We start from the raw sequence: 22,682 nt of genomic DNA, 5'->3' as shown, positions 1-22,682 counted from the left end.
TAATAAGCCGTATGCTCTCCCACGTGTGAAGCAGCCAAGCCATGGCCTAAAGGGATTCTTTCAAAGGCAAGAACAATAAATCAATTAATTTGCCTGGGTTGTTTCACAAAAGCAGGCTTTAATCCAGAAAGTGTACAACTACACCAGGTTTCTTGCACAGAATTAAATTGGGTATTCTTGCTGAAAGTTTTAAGTCTTACATTGAAGGTTCTGGTTTCCTGAAAAACAGTAGATGGTGTTTATACAAGGACAAGTGTTTAGAGTCCATGCTATGGTAAATAATGTACTAGCTGGGGTTTTCAAAAGTTAGAATAAAATGAAAGAGTCTAAGGCAAAAGATGAGAAAGAACAAAAAGTTTTTTTCACACTAAAGTATAGGGAGCAGAGCTGGCTAACATAGCTCCCAAACTCCTGACGGCAAGAGCAGTTCAGGCAGCCCTGACGTAGATGGACTGCTGAAGACCTTGCTGTCTTCTGAATTTCCATCAACTCCTTCCTTAATCAGCTTTCCCTGGTGACTTGGAATATTCGGTGCTTTGGGCCTCCTGCCTCCCCAAAGCCTAGGCCTAAAGGGGCTGAGGCCTAAGCTTGTGTCCTGTACTAGACAAGGCACAGGGAATTCAAACATTGAGTAATGGCCACTTTGTTATTTGAGTCTAATTTTTGCCTGTACTGACCCTTGGTATCTCTTGGTTCACTTGTTTTGTTTCCCTGTAGCTTGAGGAGTGGGATGCTACAATGTTTATTACTGCAGAAAATCTGACCTACTAAAATAGATAGATAGATAGATAGATAGATAGATAGATAGATAGATAGATAGATGATAGATAGATAGAGAGATGATAGATAGATAGATGATAGATAGATAGATGATAGATAGATAGATAGAGAGATGATAGATAGATAGATGATAGATAGATAGATGATAGATAGATAGATAGATAGAATGATAGATAGATAGATAGATAGATGATAGATAGATAGATAGATAGATAGATAGAAAGAAAGAAAGAAAGAAGTATAGGGTCTTTCAGGGCCTGTTCAAACAACAGGAACTATTGCTGGTGATGACAGTACATCCCTTCCAGCCTCAGAAAAGCACTCTAAGAAAGACAGTCATTCCTCACGGCCTTTCTCACCCTATGTGCCCACCTGAGCTGGAGAAAGGCGTCTGCAATATTGAGCCCCTCGGGCTGCTGATCACTGGCACGATGCAGGGGGCTCAAAGGAATTCTTCGTGAATCTCATGCCACAAAAGGGGATGTATTCTTCCCTGGCCTTTGACCTATCTCCCAGTGGAAACATTGTGCAGGGTTAATAGGTGAGAAGCCATGTTTTAAGCACCCTGGGTCATGTTCTGGTCCCTGAGCACCAGATCCGAGACAGTGGAGAAGGTTCACATCTTCACCAGGGTTTGGAAAGGAGCTGGTGAGGAAGCATTTCCCATGAAGTCTGCCCTCCCGTGGTTAACAGAGTGATCAACAGTTAGATGTAGTAAAGCATAAATTTCTCTGTTTTCCCATTTTCATTTAGATGGTAGTCTCTGTTATGGGCATAGCTAAGGTAAAATATTTAAATTATTTGAAATATAAAATGGAAGGCTTTTCTCAAGTTCTGTATCTTTTTAATTCATAAACCTACTGTTTTGATAGAAAAACAAAAGTGGCATGGATATCTCTGCCCTTTGGCACCTTCACAAGAGAGATACCTTGTTTTTTTTTTTTTGGCTGCAATGAGTGGCATGTGGGATCCTAGTTCCCGAACCAGGGGTTGAACCCACGCCCCCTGCACTGGAAGTGTGGTCTTAACCACTGGACTGCCAGGGAAGCCCCAATAGACCCCTTTCTATTTGTCTTCTCTCCAAATTACAGAGTAAGTTCCTGGAGGATAGGGAATGGTCCTAGTTCTCTGTCAGATACCATGTTCCTAGTTCTGTGCAGAGCACATAGTTTTTAGCAAATATCATTGAATAGTAAAATAACAAGGTATCAGTTTGTTATCTTTCACTATTTTTGCAGCAACCATGGAAGGCAGTGGCTTTTTTATTCGGTCATCTTATGTATAGATTATTGCTGGCAGAGGGGACCTTAATGCCATCTAGGCTTGCTTCCCAGTATGTGGAGAAATGCTTTTGGAAGCATCAAGCCTTGTAACTTCTTTCTGGATTTTCAAATCAAAGCAGGTCAGGAACTGCTCTTTATGTAATTGAAATGCAAAGAAACAACACTAAAAAGAAAATTCTCATTAATCAGATTAACAGAGATTAATAATTATTCTGGGGAATTCCCTGGTGGTCCAGTGGTTAGGACTTCATGCTTCCACTGCCGGGGGCCCGGGTTTGATCCCTGGTAGGGGAACTAAGATCCCACAAGCCATGCGGCCCACCCAAAATAATAATAATAATAATAATTTTATATATAGAATAGAATAATATATTAAAATATATAATATATAATTATTATTATCATTATGGGTGATGATAAATTGAAGCCTGCAGTCCCTTTTTTGCTACTAAGAATGTAATTCCAGAATACTTAATGATTTTATTTTAAATTCTGAAAACATTCCTGTTATTTGATCGTTAACCACTGGATGTTCACGATAGCTATGTTTATAAAAATAGAAATTTGGAAAACATTAAAAATAGGAAAATACATATACAAAGTATTTGGTAGCTACTTAATACTTAGTTAATATATACAATAGGTACAAAAGCTATAATATTGTGGAGAAATGCTTATGGTAAATTCTGTGTGAAGTCAGGTGGCTATAGATTGTGTATATAATTAGTTACTCTTGCTTCATTGTATTGCGTGATAAGTTCATTGCTATGATATAAAGTAGTGGTGATAGTGGGCATCTATGTCTTGTTTCTGACGAGTGAAAATGCCTCAAAAATTTTCCCATTATATCACTGTTACTGCGTAACAAGTTTTCTTAAAGCTAAGTGGCTTAAAACAATTTATTTTGCTCATGAATATGCAGTTGTTGGCAGAGCTTGACAGGAGTGGCTTTAATCTGCTCCACATGGCATTCATTAGCTGAGATGGTTCTAGTCGATACTGGACAGCCTACTTTCAGTGCTGATCACTCCCATGGTGGGCAAGTTAATGCTGGCTGTCCGTTGGCAGTTCTGGTCTGGGACCTGGGAGTGAGGGGCCTTGCTGCTTCTCCTAGGGGGCTTCTAATTTGCTAGGGCTTCCTCACTGGATGATGGCTGAGTTCTCTGCACAAATGTCCTAAGAGATGCAGACGGAAGGGAATGGCATTTTTATGCTCTATCCTTGGAAATCACATAGCATCACTCACTGTACCTTATTAGTTGAGGGAGTCACGAAGTTCCACTCAGGTTAAAAGGGAGAGGACATAGGTGCCACCCATGGGATGGTGGCAAGGTCACGTTGTACAGTGAGTCATGTGAATGAGACATTCTTATATTCTAACCTCTCTCAGGTGACAGAGACATTGAAACACTTTATCTTCTACATGCCCCCCCACCCTTGTATATTTTGTTGCTTTTATTTTCCTTGGTCTTTACCCTGCAAATTGGATGTTTTATTGACTTCTATAATGTCTGACACCAAGGAATACATCTCTAAAGAATAGCTTACCTTTTCCTGTCTTTGAACTTTTTACAAATGGAATCACATATTAGGAATAATTTAATGCTTCTTTTGCCCAAAGTTATGTTTGTAAGATTTATGCATGCCATTGCATGTAGCTGTGCTTAGTTCATTTTCACTGTTGCCTGGCACCCTTTGATATAAATTTAGGAACTGTGCTCTAGATGGACACTGGGCTATTCCCAGGTTTATTGGTTAGCATTCCTGTCCAGATATCCTAGTATAAGTGTGCATAGGTTTCCTTGGTGTATACCCCCAGGAAGGATGTTACAGATGCTTGTGCTACTAAATAATGCCTAATTGTACCAACTTATACTCCCACTAGCCAGTATGAGAGTTGTTCCAAAGCCTGGTTATCATAATCTGATTTGGGGGGATTTTTTTCTTCTTTATGGTAGGTTTCTAATGGAAAGCAATATATTTAATCCTACCTAATCTCTGTGTGCTAGTTTTGCAAGAAGCAAGTGTTATCTCTTGCTGCCCCTTTAGATGTATAGCTCATAATTGCTTGACTTGGTCGTACAGAAATGTTTGGCTGAGTATACTGCAGGTCAGAGACAGAATGGGCCTGTTTAGCAGAACTCTGCGTCTTTCCATTTCTGCTTACAGGCTACCTAGATTTAGCTGCAGTCCTCACTCCTCACAGGACTTTGCTCTAAGGAGTCAAAAAAACTACATAATCCACCATTCTGGATCTTTCTGACCATGTCCCTTAATGACAGATTTGGTCAAATTATAGCCTACCCTCCAAAGTAACGCAGGCTCCAAACCTGACTGAACGTCTTACGGTGTAATGTGAGGCATCAGCCCCTCAGCCTACACCCAGCTCACAACCAGGGCATCTGTTGCTATGGAAAAAGGGAGGATGGACGTTTGTCGAGCACTCTTGGTCACAGCTTCCTTCTGGCAGCATTTTTTTCTCTTTCTGTAGTAACTTTGTTTTTGTCTTCTGGAAAAGTATAGTGCCCTAACTCTTCGGTAACAGAGCTGGGTTTCTTTTTCTCATTCTATTGTCTTCTAGCTGTCACTGTTGACAGGAACAGTCGGGCATCCTCTTTCTCCTCGGTTATTTTCAAGAACACTTTTGTGTTTGGCCTTTCCATGATTCCTCAACAGTGTAAGGATAGGTTTTTAAAAATAGATTGATCCTACTTGGTAAACACTGGAATTCCTGAATTAGTGTTTTCAAGAGAAGTTCAACTCTATGACATACATTAAAGCAACATCCTTTTTGACCCACCTCCTAGAATCAGGGAAATAAAATCAAGAATAAATGAATGGGACCTCATGAAACTTAAAAGCTTTTGCACAGCAAAAGAAACCATAAACAAGACTAAAAGGCAACCCTCAGAATGGGAAAAAATAATTGCCTATGAAACAACGGACAAAGGATTAACCTCCAAAATATACAAGCAGCTCATGAAGCTTAATACCAAAAAAGCAAATAACCCAGTCCACAAATGGGCAGAAGACCTAAATAGACATTTCTCCAAAGAAGACATCCAGATGGCCAACAAACACATGAAAAGATGGCTCAACATCACTAATCATCAGAGAAATGCAAGTCCAAGCCACAATGAGGTATCACCTCACACCAATCAGAATGGCCATCATCACAAAGTCTGGAAACCACAAATGTTGGAGAGGGTGTGGAGAAAAGGGAACTCTCCTGCACTGTTGGTGGGACTGTAAGTTGGTACAGCCACTATGGAAAACAATTTGGAGGTTCCTTAAAAAACTACAAATAGAACTACCATATGATCCAGTCATCCCACTCCTGGGCATATACCCAAAGAAAACCATAATCCCAAAAGAAACTTGTACCATAATGTTTAATGCAGCACTATTTACAATAGCCAGGACATGGAAGCAACCTAAATGCCCATCAACAAATGAATGGATACAGAAGATGTGGCATATATATACAATGGAATATTACTCAGCTATAAAAAGGGATGAGATGGAGCTATATGTAATGAGGGGGATAGAACTACAATCTGTCATAGAGTGAAGTAAGTCAGAAAGAGAAGGACAAATATTGTATGCTAACTCACATATACGGAATCTAAAAATGGTACTGATGAACTCAGTGACAAGAATAAGGATGCAGATACAGAGAATGGACTGGAGAACTCGAGGTATGGGAGGGGGCGGGGGGTGAAGGGGAAACTGAGAAGAAGCGAGAGAGTAGCACAGACATATATATACTACCAACTGTAAAATAGTCAGTGGGAAGTTGTTGTATAACAAAGGGAGTCCAGCTCGAGGATGGAAGATGCCTTGGAGGACTGGGGCAGGGAGGGTGGGGGGGACTCGGGGGGGGGGGGGGTCGGGGAAGGGAGGGAGTACGGGGATGTGTGTATGGAAAGATGATTGAACCTGGTGTACCCCCCCAAAAAAAAAAAAAAAAGAGAAGTTCAGAAACTTCCTTGACTTTGACACTGACTTTCCCCATTCTCTCTTCTCCCTTCTGGAACTCCCAACTAGATGTTTGACTCTCATTTTACCCGCTGTATTAATCTTAACTTCTCTTTCCTATGTTCTGTTTCTGTCTGAGTCACTTCTTCATGTATTTTTCTAGTTCACCAAACTCGTCTCCAAGTCTGTTTCATCTGCCCATTGTTATAAATTGTAATGATCAAATTTTTTCATTTCTAAATTGCAGTGTTAATCATTATTGTCTTAAAAAGCAATTTACAACAGAATAATTTGTGTGAAATGACATAAACACTAATACGAAAAAAAAAAAATTCCTCCAAGAGGATTTTGAAACAAACATGCCAGCCCAGTCATTCCTTCAGCCTTGAAATCTTATGGAAGACACCCCTTGGGTTGGCATAGGGTGGAAGGAAATGCAGAGATCAGGGGCTGAGGTTGTGGCAGAGGGCCTTCCAGGGGGACATGCTGGTGGTGGACATTTCTGGCAATGTTGAGGTCTTTGCAGTGGTGTTGTGTGGGTCAAACGTGGGGTTGGGGGATGGGAGCCGAAGTTTCTCCTTGGGCCACTGTCTTTCACTGAGGGTACAGCAGGGGGCAGAACTGGGATAGATCTCTGTATCTGAAGAGATTTTTTTCCCCCTTGTTCCCATTTCCAGAAATAGCTAAAGGAGAGGAGTGTCTTCCATGGGTTGGACAGTGGAGGGCCATATCTTTCACACAGCAGGGCTCCAAGAGACTCCATGACCTCTGTAAGGAGCCCCAAATCCCCAGGAGGGCAAAAGCTCTCCCAGCTTGGTGAGACTCCCCCTTCCAGAGGGGTTTCTTTGGGCTCTTTTGGTTCTCCCGTGATTCTCTCCAGTTTTTCTCTCCTATAGCCCGATGCCTGTTTTTAAACAAAACTTCACGTTTACGGCCTCACTTCTGACCCTATATACAGACAATGGTATACTTTATTACTGCCTTGCCCATCAAAATATAACTGCCACATGGTGACAAGTTTCATTCACTGCTCTATCCCCAGTGCTTAGAATTTCTGGTCCAGCGTAAGCACTTAATTATTCATTTATTGTTGAATTATTTTACTTGAGATTCTTTGCAAATTGGATAACTGAACTAAATGAGTTCAATGTTTGGCACATAGGTGAATATATTCACCCAACAAAAGATGGGCAAGACATCTTTGGAAAAAAATTATACAATGTTATTGAGGGAGGGAGGAACATGAAGAGGAGGAAGGCAGGACTGTTCTACCCATTGCCATAACAGATTATAAAACTCCAGTAAAAAGGACAGTGTGGCACTGGCCTGGGGACAGACTCATAAGAGCAGTGGGGAGGGGCGGGGCCAGGATCAAACCCTGAGGCAGCGGTTCTGAGCAGTGAAGGACAGGGCTTTAGTGCTAAGGGTGGTGGCTGTTTCAAAGAGGATTTTTATAGATGACTGCGAAATCATCTGACATTATCTGGTGAAGTTAGAGTTTGAAACCCAGAGTGAGGAAATCTATCAAAAATGTTTAAGCGAGCATAGTATAGAAACAACTCAAATGGCCACGGCAGTTAGACTGAGGTCATGTATGACGCGAGGAAAATTAAGAGGGGATAAAAAGCACAAAAACACTGAGGGAAAAGAAGCGAGTCACACATGATTCCATTTATAGGGAGCTCAAAGCCAAACTACAGAACTGTTGATTGATCATTTTACCCTTTCAAAGTATCGCAGGAGAGGCGCTTGTGACTTCGGGAAGGAGCAGGGAGGGGAACATGAAGACGTTCTCAGACCTTGGCACCTTCCTACTTGGTCACCTGTGTAATGGCTGCAGAGGCTTTAACTTGATCCAGGTATGTCTCATGATCATCTACATTTTACTACTTAAAATTATTTTTAAATTATACACTGCTACACGCCCAGACCCAGGCTAGCTGCTCTGCATCACAGCCCCATGATTATCCCCTGCTGAGGACACTTGGGCCCAGAGACATCATCTCTTGCCCAGAGCAATGGGCTGAGCAGGGCTTTCATCCCAGACACATCCCATAAACTGAAATAAATGCACACAATTTTTAGAAACTGTTTATTTTCTGTCAACCTATTTCAATTTTAAGAGTTTGTGGAAGAACAGCTTAAGACCACTCAGTGGTTGTTCCTACCCATTCGGTGGCCTGAGCAGTGGGAGCTGCAGACCAGTCTTCAGTGGCAGGCTGAGCACTCCAGTCTTCTGTTGAGAAAATACAAAAAAAGCCATCAGCCCCATTCCATATTTTTGTCACCCCACCAGCAATCTGCCTTGCATTCCAAAGATACACATTTCATGGGAAAAAGACTAAACACAGAACACTTCAAAAACACCCGAATTCAACCAGTCAAGTTACTATTAGCACAGCTATGGCACCCTGGGATGAAAACCTTTTAATGCTAGTGTGCATACATGTGTATGTGTATGCAAGTGTATGTGTGTATATATACGTATACATACACTAAGTCCCCTTCAAATTGAGAACTTTCAAAGATGCGAATGTGTGTTCACACACCCAATCACATAAGTTCACCTGTTTGTTGTACATTGTTTCACATGTGTGCGTTTGTGTACTTTATCATACAGTACTTTATTTCAAGCCCAGGATGTCTGGAAGCAAGCAGAGAAAGCAGCAGTGATATAGCTGGTACAGTACTACCCGGACACCACTGGCTCATTATTTTCGAGTGTAGACAGACTTGAATCCAGCAAGGAAGCAGAACCTGTGCCATCAGCATCAGGTGTGAATGAAATGGCAGCTTGCCCATTCTCTGCTGGCCATCCTTCAGCTCTCCCACCTCTTTTCCTGCCTGCAGTCAGTAACTTGTCCTGCCTGTTCACTTGAGGCCAGCCCCTGGACTGTACCTACCATAATTTTCAAGGTACTGGACTGTGAGATTAAAAAAATTTTTTATGTATTTGTGAACAGTATTATAAACGTGTTACAGTACACTATTATGTAGCTGATTGTGTTAGTCAGGTACCTAGGCTAACTGTTGCTCTTGGAACGGAACTTATTCACGTGTAGGGGACTTATGTGTGAAGGGTGCATATATATATATATATACACACACACGTTAGAGTGAAAACACAGAAGTTCCAAATCACCAGCTTGATGCTCTTGGACCTTGATACTTACCAGTGGGGAACTGCTGAATAGGCACAGAGGGCACCTGCACACCTTCAGACCAGTCCGCCACCTCAGGTTGAGTAGCAGTGAACTCAGGGGCTGGAGCAGTCCATTCACCCTGAAATTCCTCCTTGGTCACAGCCTTCTCAGCTGCTGCCTGCTCTTCCTTTTCAATCTGGTTTTCAAAAAAATTTTTTAGTTTATAAGGACTGACAGATTTTACTTCCAAGAAGCACAGACTAAAGTATCCAATTTGCTGATGTGACCACAAGCCTTTGTGGAGGAAGCTCACCTCTTCAGGATCTCTGTAGAAGTAGAGATCAGGCATGACTTCCCATGGGTGTTCACGGGAGATGGTGCCACGCATGCGCAGAACTTCCCGGGCAAGCATCCACCACATCAGACCCACTGAGTGAGCTCCCTGCAAGAGTGCCAGGTTATTATAAAGTGACACTTGGTGAACCCCAAAGAGCAACACCCTCCATTCCACCTAACCTGTCCCCACGTCATCTAGGTCCCTTGGGACCATGTGAACAGACATGTCTTAAGTGTTTATAGTACAGCAGAAACTAACACAACACTGTAAAGCAACTTCACTCCAATAAAAATTATGAATATTTACTTAACAAGATTATTCTATAACTCTGGTTCTCAACCTTGACTGCCACGGGAATCAGGGAGATTAATCAAGACTCCACTCTAGACAACAAAATGAATTACCTGGGGTTAGTGCCTGAGCAAAAAAAAAACAAAAACCACCTCTTTACCCAATTCTTTTGTGTAGCCAGGGTTTTGAGACCAGTGACAACCTGGACAGTTTGAACCATATGCAACCCACCTTTTTAGGATCTTACAGCAGGACACATCAAGTTAGTCTGAAAACAGGCCAAGTAATGCCCGAGAGGTCCAAGAGTAAGAAATAATGGAGAAAAGCAGAAGAAAAAACAGGCCGTTTAAAAAATGTTTTCATCTCCCTAAAGCTTTCATGCATTAAAATCATACTTTTGTAGCAAGTATTACTATCAAACTCCACTCACTGGGCCAGAGACCCTTGTGGTGTTAGCGAAAGACTTGCCCCTCATGTAGCACACTACCTACACTTGTGAGTTCATCGGCCAGTGGCCTCAACTCCAAGCTCTAACAATGTGCAGAGGAATGTCCGTCTCTAGAGACTCATTCTCCAGCTCCAGCTTAGATCATAAAATTCTTACCTTGTTGTTGCATGGGATGGCAATGTCCACATAACGCAGAGGAGAGTCTGTGTTACACAGTGCAATGGTAGGCAGGTTAACATAAGAGGCCTCTGTGAGAGGCTGGTGGTCAGCCCTGGGATCAGTAACCACCAGAAGTCTTGGCTCCCGGAAGGCTGCCTGGATCTGGTTAGTGAAGGTTCCAGGAGTGAAGCGGCCAGCAATGGGAGTGGCTCCAGTGGCAGCAGCAAACTTCAGCACAGCTCTCTAGAAGAACCAATAGTACAAGTTAACAGGGTTCCAGAGATGGTGCCAGAAGAGTTCCACAGTTATAAATGGGCCAACACCAAGCTTTGTACTCACACGAAGCAGCCTATCTAGTCAGAACCCCCCAAAATCCCTTCCTCAAAAACGAAAGCATCAAATTAAACACTCAAAAAACATCCAGTAATTCTCCTATATCCTGAAAAATACAAAATTAGAGCCAAAAAACATGCTAAGCACGGCCCCACCCCAAGGCCCTCTGCTGGGGATGCTCTTCCCTCAGGTATCTGAGGTGCACTACTTCCTCACTCCTACATGTTCCAGAGCCAACCAGCCTGCTTCAAGTACCAACTAGGCCACTTATGAGTGAGTGGGGCAAGTTACTCACGTGCCTCCAAGTTCCTTATAGGATTATAAAAATTACATGAATCAATATACACAAGTTAGAACAGTGCCTGGTATCCAGTGAGCACCACTGATAGGTTAGCTGTCAGATTTCATCACAGCTAACCTATACAGAGCAGGAATATACCCACTTTTCTTATCCTCCCTTACTTTCCCCCTACATAAAGCTTATTTCCTTCATTCCTTCAAAAGCAGACTGCTATTCTGCTATATTCCAAGCACTGAGCAAGCAATGCCCGGACCAATCTAGATGCTGAGTAAATTTTTGCTGAGAGAAGCACAGAATGGTCCTAAGTTCATTCTACAGTAGTAGTTAAAACCATCAACCATACATCAAACCAGAGTTCCAGTCACAAGGCAGTGTCTGGGGGGATAACCCCATTAAAAGGTGTTTTACATGTGTGGGGGGCTGGCGGGCTTCCAATCAGGATACTGGAGTAGAATGACGAGGAACTCACCTCCTCCCACAACTACACCAAAAATACATCTACATATGGAACAATTCTCACAGAATACCTACTGAACACCAGCAGAAGACTTCAAATACCTGAAAGTCAAGTAAGATCTCCACATAACTGGGTTGGACAAAAGGGGAAAAAAAAAAAAAAAGAGGAAGCAGAACGGGATCTGCACCCTGGGAGGGAGCTGAAAAAGAGGAAAAGCTCCTGCACCCTGCGAAGTCCCCTCAATGGCAGGGAGATCAACTGAAACAGAAAGGGAACTACTGAGGCTCAGAGGAGAGCATGACTGGTTCGTGGTAGGCAACAGAGAGAGACCTGCACAGACGGCCCAGGCCACTGCCCTGCACAGCTCAGCATGAGATGCGTGTCCGTTGGTACAGGTTGGGGCTGGGTTTAGAGGACAGACTCAGAGAGAGGACTGGTGTCAGCTGTGTAGAGACAGCCAGAAGGGGCTGGAGGGTGATATGGCCACAGCAGGGAGTGTTCGTGGAAAATGGCCAGGCCCATCATCGAAGGGAGGTGTCATTGTTAAGTGGCATGCAAAAGAAGGGGTGGGGCTGCCATTGCAGCCTCCTCCTCCACTCACCAGGCTCAGTGCCAACTGCCACCTCAGTGGACCCTCTTCCTGGGCAGGAACAGAGGCGGGGCTGAAACTACAGCTGAGCCCCAGGGGCTATGCAACTTAGGAAGCAGGGCTATCATCTCTCCCCATGGCCGCAGGAGCTGTGGATTTACACATCTGCCACCAGCTTTGTAAACTCAGCTCCTGCGAGACATCCAAATGGATGACTAGCACTCCTGCAGCTGGGCCAGGTCTGGCCTTAGCAGCTGTGGGCTTTGCGGGCACTGGCACATGGAAGCTGGGCCAGGGTCCGAGCTGCCTCCATAGCTCCCCACAGTGGGTCCAGGTGTGCAACTACTGCCATGCTGAAGCACACCAGGGGGGACTACCAGCATCCCCAGGGTTATGGTGGGGCTGTGGGCAACAACACAATGCATGACAGTGACACCAGAGCATGCTGACTGGTGAACAGCTCCAGCAGAGGAGTACTCAGGGGGCTCCTCTCCCAGTGGGAACGCTCCAATCCAGCCTACCTTATGCCACCGCTCAGAAATGCAGCTCAGCTCTGGGGGCTTCTACACTATAACTACCAGGGAGCATACCCTGCCCCTGATAGGGTAGCGACAACCAGAGTAAACAACACCCAGCGCAGGATCTACTCACCACACCACCAGTCACACCTGCTGTCAAAGGGATAAGAGCTACCATACACCGAGGAAAGAGGCGGCAGGCAACCATAGTAAAAACAGCCCATGCACCAAACACATTAAATCCACACAGGTGACACAGTGACGTTCCCACATAAAAATAGTCCTCCAAGACCACAGTAGGTAAGTGTTTCTCCTCAACTCACAGAACAAGAGAAATATAAATAAAATGAACAGGTAGAGGAACCACTCCCAACTAAAAGATCAACAGAATTCCCCTTAAAGGACAAACAGTGAAAGAGACCTCTTGAGTCTAACAGATATCAAGCTAAAAAAGGAAATACTGAACAAGTTACGAAAGACTACCAACAGAAATGCAGATTACTGTAAGAAAGAACTAGAAACTATTAAGAACCAAGAAAAATCAGAAAATTCATTTGCAGGGACAAAAGCCGGACTAAAGGCAATGAATAGCAGAATGAATAATGCAGAACGTTATCTGCAAGACAGTGATCCATCTTTAGAAGAAAGTGCTCTGCAAGACAGAATAATGGAAATCACCCAATCAGAACAGCAGACAGAAAGCCAAATGAAAAATGAAAGCAACATAAGGAACCTATGGGATAATATAAAGCGTGCCAATCTACTCAAAATACAGGGATCCCAGAAGGAAAAGAAAGAGAAAAGGGGACTGAAAATATATTTGAAGAAATTATGGCTGAAAACTTCCCAAACCTAAAGAAGGAAACCGATATCCAGGTACATGAAGCACAGAGTATCCCAAACAAGATGCACCCAAACAGACCTACACCAAGACATAATTAAAAAAAGGATTCCAAAGGCAGCAAGAGAAAAGGAGTTAATTACAAGGGAAGCCCCACAAAGCTTTCAGTTGACTGAACACCATAAGAGAGTGGCAACATATATTCAAAGTCCTGAAAGGGAAAACCTGCAACTCTGCCTAGCAAGATTATTATTTGGAATAGGAGAGACAAGCTAAAACTAAAAGAATAAAGCAATACTAAACCCACCCTCCTAAAGGAAATACTGAAAGGTCTTCTCTAAATAGAAAAGTAAGAATCTACAGGAAAGAGAAAAATCACAATTGGAAAGTAAATCCACTTAAGCCAGTAAACAGATTTTAAAAAGAAATCAGAACATTAAAGTGATGATGACCACTGCAAACTGCAAAAGGATGACCAGGAGGCTGCAAAGGAGGACTGTCAGGGTCATAAAATGTGGGGGAGGAGAGTAAGAAAATGCAAATTTTTTTTTCTTCTAGAAAGTGAACCTATAAGGCAAGCAGATATAGGAAGGGGTTAACATATTTGAAAAACAGGGTAACAACGAATCAAAACACAACAGATTCACAGAAACCAAGAAGAGAGCATGAGCATAATACAAAAGAAAATCATCAAACCACAAAAGGAAAAACAGAGACGAAGAAGAAATATAAAATCAATGGGAAAACAAGGCTTAAAATAGCAATAACATTACCTTAAATGTCAATGGACTAAATGTTCCAATCAAAAGACACAGAGCAGCAGATTGGATTTAAAAAAAAAAAAAAAGAGCCTACAATATGCTGCCTGTAAGAGACCGACTTTAGGGCAAAGGACACAGATTGCAAGCGAGGGGACGGAAAAAGATTTCAGGCAAATGTAAATGACAAGAAAGCGGGGGTCGCAAAACATATCACACAAAAAAGACTTTAAAAAAGGCTACAAAGAAAGATAAACGCACATCAGTACAAGGAGAGAATAGTACACTCCTCAACACGCACCCAAATACATAAATATAGACATAAAGGGAGGAATTGACAGGAATACAATAGTAGGAGACTTTAACAACACTACACTCACATCAACAGACCTATCTGGGAGACAGAAAATCAATATGGCAATAGAGATCCTAAATGATACAATAGACTTAAGACATTTTCAGGACATTACAGCCAAAAAAGCAGAATATACATACATTCTTTTCAAGAGCACATGGAACATTCTGAGATGGCCCACATACCAGGGCCCAAAATAAGCCTCAAGAAATTTAAGAGTATAGACATTATTTCACGCATCTTTTCTGACCTCAACTGCATAAAATTATAAATCAATCACAGAAAAAGAAACAAGAAAAAAAGTTGCATGGGAGACTAAACAACATGCTAAGAAACCAATGGGTCAACAATGAAATCAAAGAAAATAAAATATACCTTGAGTCAAATGACAATAAAAACACAACCATACAAATATCTATGGGGTACAGCAAAAGCAGTTTTTAAGAGGTAAATTCATAGTGATACAGGCCTTTAAGAAACAAGAAAAATCTCAAACAACCTAACCCAGCACTAAAAGAATTAGAAAAAAAAACAAAACACAGTCAGCAGAAGGAAGGAGATAATAAAATTAGAGAGGAAATAAAATTTAAAAAATGGGAAAAATCAATAAAATGAAGAGCTGGTTATTTGAAAGGGTAAGCAAAATTGGCAAACCTCTGGCCAGGCTCATCAATAGAGAAGACCCAAATAAAATAAGAAATGAAAGAGGAGAAATCACAACTGATACCACAGAAATACAAAAAGCCACTGTGAACAATTATATGCCAACAAATTTGACAAACTAGAAGAAACGGACAACCTTCTAGAAACATAAAGCCAACCAATACTGAATCAAGAAATAGACAACTTGAACAGCTTGATTACTAGAAATGAAACAGAATCTGTAATAAAAAAGTTCCCTACAGACAAAAGTCCAGGACCAGATGGCTTCATAGGTGAATTCTACCAAATACACAAAGAACTGGGAGGAAATATCTGCAAGTGATGTGACCAACAAGGGCTTAATTTTCAAACTATACCAACAGCTCATACATTTCAATAAAAACCAAACAAATGAAAAATGGGCAGAAGACCTAAACAGACATTTCTCCAAAGAACTACAGATGGCCAATAGACACATAAAAAGATGCTCAACACAGCTAATTAGAGAAATGCAAATCTCTACTACAATGAAGTGCCACCTCACACTGCTCAGAATGGCCATGGTTAAAAAGTCTACAAATAATAAATGCTGGAGAGGGTATGGAGAAAAGGGAACCCTCTTATCTTGTTAGTGGGATTGTAAACTGACACAGCCACTATGGAAAACAGTATGGAGGTTCCTCAAAAAACTACAGTTGCCATATGACCCAGCAATTCTGTTTGTGTGTATATACCCAGACAAAACCATAATTCAAAGATTCATGCATCCGGAATGTTCACAGCAGCACTATTTACTATAGGCAAGACATGGAAACAACCTAAATGCCCACTGACAGATGAGTGGATAAAGATGATAGGGTACATATATACAATGGAATACTACTCGGCCATTAAAAAGAAATGCCATTTGCAGCAACATGGACGTAGAGATTATCACACTAAGTCAAGACAGACAGACATATACCACAGGGTATCACTTACATGTGGAATCTAAAATACGACACGAATGAACATACCCATGAAATATAGAAAGCAAACAGACTTGTGGTTGCCAAAAGAATGAGGTATGGTGGAGGGAAGGATTGGGAATTTGGTAAGATTAGCCGATGCAAAGTATGATATATAGGATGGATAAACAAGGTCCTACTGTATAGCACAGGGAACTATATTCAATATGCTATGGTAAACCATAATGGAAAAGTATATGAAAAAGAATATATGTATAACTGAGTCACTTTACTGTACAGCATAAATTAACACAACACTGTAAATCAAATACAATAAAATTAAAAAAAAAAAATGAAATTCAAAGGGCACCTTACTATCAACATATAATTTAAAAAACAGTCAAAATCCAAGTCAAACTTTCTAAAAATTAGAAATGCGGTGAAGCCCTTTTAAGAACTTTAATGCTCTTATAAAGCAAGTTTTTAAAAATCGATTAGTGGGGACTTCCCTGGTGGCAGTGGTTAAAAGACTCTAGCTCCCAATGCAGGGAGCCGAGGTTCGATCCCTGGAAGGGACGTAGATCCCACATACATGCTGCAACTAACTGCTCACGTGCCACAGCTAAGGAGCCCACATGCTGCAATTAAGACCTGACAAACCACCCCCCTCCACAACCAAAGAAAAAAATTAGTTTTCTCAGCAGATAAAGAAAAAAAAATATTCAAGTAGAAACGGGACAAAAAATACCAAAGTTTTACTTTACTTGACATTAAAAAAATATTAATTTTTTATTCATTTTAGCTGGCAAAGATTCTTACTTTTGCTTATGAGACAAAGACTGGGGATACTCTACCCTCAGAAAACCTTCCTGAAAAATTCTGAAGTTGACAAAATTTAATTTTTTTAACCCAGTATTTTTTCATTTTAAATATAAAAAGCTCCTTGCAGAAAAATGTGCTGAGTCACTTTAATACGGTTATTTCTCGGTGTTTAGTGGCACAGGAAAATGCACAATGAAATGAAAACATGAACCTTGACATCCTGTCAGATGTGAAGTGATTAATATGTTGAAACAGTTGAGTTCTGGCAATTCCTGTGACTCATGCCAATTTCAAAAGTTTTCTTAACAGTGAAATTATGGCTTATTTTCTTCTTATGCTTTTCTATACATCTCAAAACACCTTTAGGTTTTGCAACAAAAGCCAAGCATACTATTCCACAAACCTGGCCAGTATTCCTGGAGGATATCACACTGACATCAGCTGGGTTTTCAATGGCAACAATGGCACGAGCTGCCAGCAGAAGCTTCTCCCAGGTTCTCTTCAGATTTATGATGTAGATGCCTAGGTGAGGATACAAGGTTTTCTTAACATCTAACCAAGCCATGCAAGTTAACATTCTTCTAAAAAGCTGAATGCATGTGGCAGTGAGTACTATCAAACTCCAGTCATAGAGGCAAGCTCTACTGGTGTTAGCGAAAACCCTGCTGTTCATATAGCACACTTCCGACACTCAGAAGTTCATTGGCCAAGACTGGCCTCCACTCTGAGCTTTAATAGTGTGCAGCCTTGATTCAGTAGGCCAAGTGCACCTTCTCCCTTCTCTCTCCCTGTACTAGCCTGCCCTCAGGTCCCCCATGCAGAATCCAACAAGCTCTTACCTACTTCCGGCTTCTTATCCTCTTCTGCCTTGATGTCAGATTCATCCCAAACTCTTTTAAACTACGCCACTCACAGGCGTTAAGTCATTCAGTGGTTCTATCTCTAAGCCAAAGAACTTAATGCCTTCCATATTCTCATCACAACCTACATTCCCCTCTCTGATACACTCAAGCAAACCATATTGTTTATTCCCATCTGTGGCTCTAATTTTCTCTCAGAATTCAGCTTTACAAACCTGTATCAGTGGCTAAGAAACATAAGGCACTATGGGAGATGTTATTAGGAACCAAACTAACAAATTCCCTCCGTATCTTTACATCATTCTTCTTCATGATGTAACATTCCCAGAATTTGTCACATAACCCAGCAATTGTGACTCTTCCACTGGAGTCGAGAAACCTTTCCTTCCAAAAGCAACCAAGGTGCTTTTTTACTCAGTTTTAAAGCTTCTACCTATCTAAAGATCTAGTTTCACCTGTGAGAACCCTCCAAGGCTGATATTTTAGAAATCACTTCAGCATCACCCATCAGAATAGCAGTGTCAACATTTGTCCTTATAGCTGGAATGACCAAGAAAAAAAAATCGCTAAAGCAACGACTGACCATCACTTTTCCTTTTGTAGATGTACTGTTCCATTTGGAAGTCAAGGTTGGTGCCACCTAAGTGGGTTCCTGCTGCAAGGAATTTGAGGACATCCTCCTCCTTCATTTGCAGGACATCAAGGGCTCCGGACATTGTGAAAGTTTCCCTTTAAGTTACGACGGGAATCTGAAAAACAAGAGTTAACAAAAGTCCTTTTCACTCCAGGGACTCAAGTGGGATGGAGTAACACGTGCATTCTAACTCCTCGAGAGTCAAATGACTTGTTTAAATCTAACCATGTTGGCAGATGAATGGATAAAGATGTGGTACATATATGCAATGGAATACTACTCAGCCATAAAAAGAAATAATGCCATTTGCAACATGGATGGACTTAAAGATTAACACACTAAGTCAAGTAAGATAGACACAAATGAACATATCTATGAAACAGAAACAGACTGGTGGTTGTCAGGGGGAAGGGGGTTGGGTGGAATAGGACGTTGGGTGGAATAGGACGTTGGGTGGAATAGGACGTTGGGATTAGCAGATGTAAGCTCTTATACACACAATGAATAAACAAGGTCCTACTGTATAGCACAGAGAACAATATTCAATATCCCATGATAAATCATAATGGAAACTATTTTTAAAAGAATGTATATATATGTATAACCGAATCACTTTGCTGTTCAGCAGAAATTAACACACTGTAAATCAACTATACTTAAATAAAAAAATACTGATAAACTTGAAATCAATCAAACCATGGACCACATCTCCAAGTATCATGCATTAGGCTTATTCGTCTAGTGGGATGAGACACAACATTAACAGATATATGCCACACCGTGTAAAATTGCAGGAAATCCTGATAAAGAGTGGTGTGGAGATGGACAAAACACCCAGGTAATGAAACTAAACAAAAACAGTGAACTAAGACTTAATACTTCTCAAGGTATGCAGGAGTTGGACGTTAAAAGCAGCCACGTTCGACAATACTCAAAAGCTGAGCAAAGGTAATGACATAGACGTTTATTTTCAAGCAGATTGAAGGTTGGAGGTTCGGCATTACTTCTCCCTGCGATCACAAGGACAGCCTCCTCAAGCAGACATTAAGCAAAAGGCAAAGCCACCTCCTTGTTTTGCACTTGAGACCACGAAGCATGGAGGAATGGCGTCAGCAACAAGAACATAAATTAGAATTTGATTAAACTTTGTGACACCTGAATAGAGGACCCTGACCATAAAACCCAGAAAGCTTGGCCAAGCACAGGCTGCAGGTGACCGCTATACAAGCTTCTACGCCTGGCACTTGACTAGTAAGGGAAAATAGCTCTCACCGCGCATGTGCGGTGGCATCTAGAGACAAACTCATGTAACCAGGTGGAATCAAAATCCCACTCCGATTCTTTCAACAATGAATATTCCGCTAATCAAAGAAACCTGCACCCATTCAAGTGAAACTGGGGGGGGGGGGGGGGGGCTGTCAGAAAACCCCTTTGTGCGCCGCTCACCCTCCTCCGAGTGCGCACTTTCGCTTCTGACCCTTAATAAATTGCTTCTTTCTCTCTACGCCTCAGTCTCTGTGTATGGCTTTAGATTTTTTGAAATGTAGACTTTTCCCTTTTATTTTTCGGCTTCACCACGTGGCATGCTTAGTTCCCTACCAGGATCGAACCCAGGACTCCTGTAGTGGAAGCGTGGAGTCTTAACCACTGAACCGCCAGGGAAGTTCCTCTATGTGACTTTGCGTCCCCCGTCCGAAATCTCTTGCACAGGGAGAACAAAAACCTGGATCTTTAATTTAGCCTGTCCGGTATCAAAAACCTTGCCAGGAACCTTAGCTCCTGAACTGAATACCATGTACGGGGAAAACAGACCAACCCAACCAACTGGAGAATATTAGAACCTAGGCTTCCAGATTTACTGCCGAGTGTCGGGGCCCGAAACGACCGCAGCGAGCCGCGTAGGCCGATCTCTCTGCACCCCCTGCCACCTGCACCCCGGACCCAGCCCTCAGCGGCTGGAGCGCAACCTCCGCCGGCTCCCAGAGCCTTGTGGGAACGCGCGGGCCCGAGCCCGGCCACGTGCAAGCCGCGAGACCCGAAGGGGAGGGCGCTAGGCCAGAGACACACGTGTTCCGTCTGCGGGCTTCCACCCCAGGTCCTCACAACCCTCTTCTCGGCAGGAAGCTCTTTCTGGTGGCCTTGGGGGACGCCGAGAAGCCACAGACAACTCACCCAGAACAACGCCGTATGGACCCCTGTCTGGGTAGCGCGGAAAGGGCGAGCGGGCGGAAATGACGTCCTTATATAGTCCACCGCCAGCCAATGACAACGAAAGCCGAGCGGAAGCGCGTGTAGGGCGGGCATCGCGGGGGCGGGTCTTCCTCCGGAAGGCGGGCTGCGGCGCTGGCGCGGAGGCTAGCGAATGGCAGAAGGGGGAGGGCAGTTTGGAGCAAGCAGTTTGCGACCGAGGACGCGTGCCAGAAAGCTGCCAGCCAGCCCGCCTGTTTGCCCCAATTCGGGCTCTTGCCCAGCTTTTTGTACCTGTCAACTTGAGCGGGTTCCTTCCCTAAGCTGCAGTTTCCTTACGTGGGAAGGGGTGTTGAACACAAGCCTGTATTGGATAAACAAAAGCTGGAGAAATTATTTTGCGTTTTTGGAGGACAAGTTAGCAGTGTGTAATTCAGATTTTTAAGAAGCTATATTACGGGAAGTTTCCCAGAAAATAATAAAATAAAATGAAGAAGACTGAACGGATGGTATGCACGAGAATTTTTTTCTCATAGAAGAAAAATTGCAATATCCATTATTAGTTAATATTATGCTCAATACTATGCTGCCGTTAAAAAATAATTAAAATACAAAAAGGAGTTGCAGGAATGAGGGCGATTATTTCGAAAAATTGAAGCCCTGGGCATTATATGATTGTAAAGAAATAGCCAATAGCCGGATTCTTAGTTACACAGGTTTCAAGCCTGGCTGTACTTAGAATCACTGGGAGAGCTTTTAAACGTATGACGACGCCAAACCAAAAGAATCTAGGTAATTTTCATGTGCAGCCAGAGTGAGAACTACAGATACACAATTAGAGAAATGGGTAGGTTTTTTAGTGCTTTTAGTGTTAGCCTCATTTCATACTGTTTTCTGAAATTTTTTATGAGGAACACAGGTTTTTAAACTGAAAACAAACCCCACTGCATTTAAAGACAGAGCTGACATACAAGGAAACTAGTAAACTTATTCATGGCTTTAACCATCCTTGGAAACTGCTGAAAATGTCTGTAGCCATTTTGGCTCTCAAAAAAAAGAAAAAAGACTTAAAAAGAATGACTGGCTTTTAGGAACAGTTTTCTGTCACTGCAGGACTTCTCTGGAGGGTGTTCTCAGACACTCCCAAACTATCTCAGCAGCTCCTCCCCGTGCACCATAGAATCTCCAGAATACTTCCATCCTAACAACTAGGAAATTATACTGTAATTATGTCTAGGCTTTGTGTCTCCACAGAATACTTTTTTTCCCCACAAAATTTTGTCCTTGAGAAGTGATCTGCATTTTGAAAATTTTCAGCGAGGGAGTTAAGTCCAAAGGTGAAAATGTACTGTAGTGATAAATTAGCCATGGTGAGGCGCCCTTGGCCTAAGAGGCACTTGTCAAAGGGCTGTAGCTCCCCAGCCACATGTCCACCTCCCCACCTCAGCCTCTGCACAAGTTTCTCCACTATTTTTTTTTTTTTTAAATTTTTTTATTTATTTATTTATTTATTTAGGCACACGGGCTTAGTTGCTCCGTGGCATGTGGGATCTTCCTGGAGCAGGGATCGAACCCATGTCCTCTGCATTGGCAGGCGGATTCTCAACCACTGCGCCACCTAGGAAGCCCTCTCCACTATTTTTATTCATACATATTTTAAACAAAAATCTCAGAGTCTTCCTTTTGCAAACTTTGGTTCCTGGGCTCTATATTTAAAAAATAAATAAAAATTAGGCTTAATTTTTTTTTTTTTCAAATATAAAATTGTGCTAGGGACTAGTTTTTTAGGCTATATTTTACATGGCATTGGATGGCTAGGAGAGTCTGTACCAATTTGAAACTGAGAGAATATGGGGCAGTTAGCTGGCCCCAGGCATCAAGTTCATCTTGGGCCACCAGCCATTCTAAACAGAATTCCTCCTTGCTCCTCTTCACCTGTTTGTCTGGTATCCAGTTGTCCTACAGTTCTCTCCACAACCCTCACCTGCAGTGATCTGAGCAGGGTTCCAGAATCAGTTT

The 22,682-nt window shown here is 42.2% G+C and overlaps 1 protein-coding gene and 2 non-coding genes across 3 annotated transcripts; all 3 read right to left on the bottom strand.

Moving 5' to 3' along the window:
- Positions 1-8,114: 8,114 nt before the first annotated feature.
- Positions 8,115-20,689, bottom strand: RPSA (ribosomal protein SA). The gene is made up of 7 exons (XM_057705856.1): positions 20,649-20,689; positions 18,426-18,591; positions 17,386-17,504; positions 10,417-10,662; positions 9,498-9,626; positions 9,215-9,380; positions 8,115-8,277 (listed from the first exon to the last, which is right to left on the bottom strand). The coding sequence occupies exons 2-7, from the start codon at positions 18,556-18,558 to the stop codon at positions 8,183-8,185; spliced, it is 888 nt and encodes a 295-aa protein (XP_057561839.1). The 5' UTR covers positions 18,559-18,591; positions 20,649-20,689; the 3' UTR covers positions 8,115-8,182.
- On the bottom strand, positions 10,208-10,357 carry LOC130835389 (small nucleolar RNA SNORA62/SNORA6 family). The gene has a single exon (XR_009048879.1). It is a non-coding gene; the product is annotated as a small nucleolar RNA SNORA62/SNORA6 family (small nucleolar RNA).
- LOC130835391 (small nucleolar RNA SNORA62/SNORA6 family) lies at positions 17,578-17,728 on the bottom strand. The gene has a single exon (XR_009048880.1). It is a non-coding gene; the product is annotated as a small nucleolar RNA SNORA62/SNORA6 family (small nucleolar RNA).
- Positions 20,690-22,682: the final 1,993 nt, after the last annotated feature.

This window comes from Hippopotamus amphibius, chromosome 13 (genome assembly GCF_030028045.1).
Source record: "Hippopotamus amphibius kiboko isolate mHipAmp2 chromosome 13, mHipAmp2.hap2, whole genome shotgun sequence".
NCBI classification, from domain to species: domain Eukaryota; kingdom Metazoa; phylum Chordata; class Mammalia; order Artiodactyla; family Hippopotamidae; genus Hippopotamus; species Hippopotamus amphibius.
The sequence above is the reverse complement of the archived record's forward strand: the minus strand, read 5'-3'. Positions and strand labels throughout refer to the sequence as shown.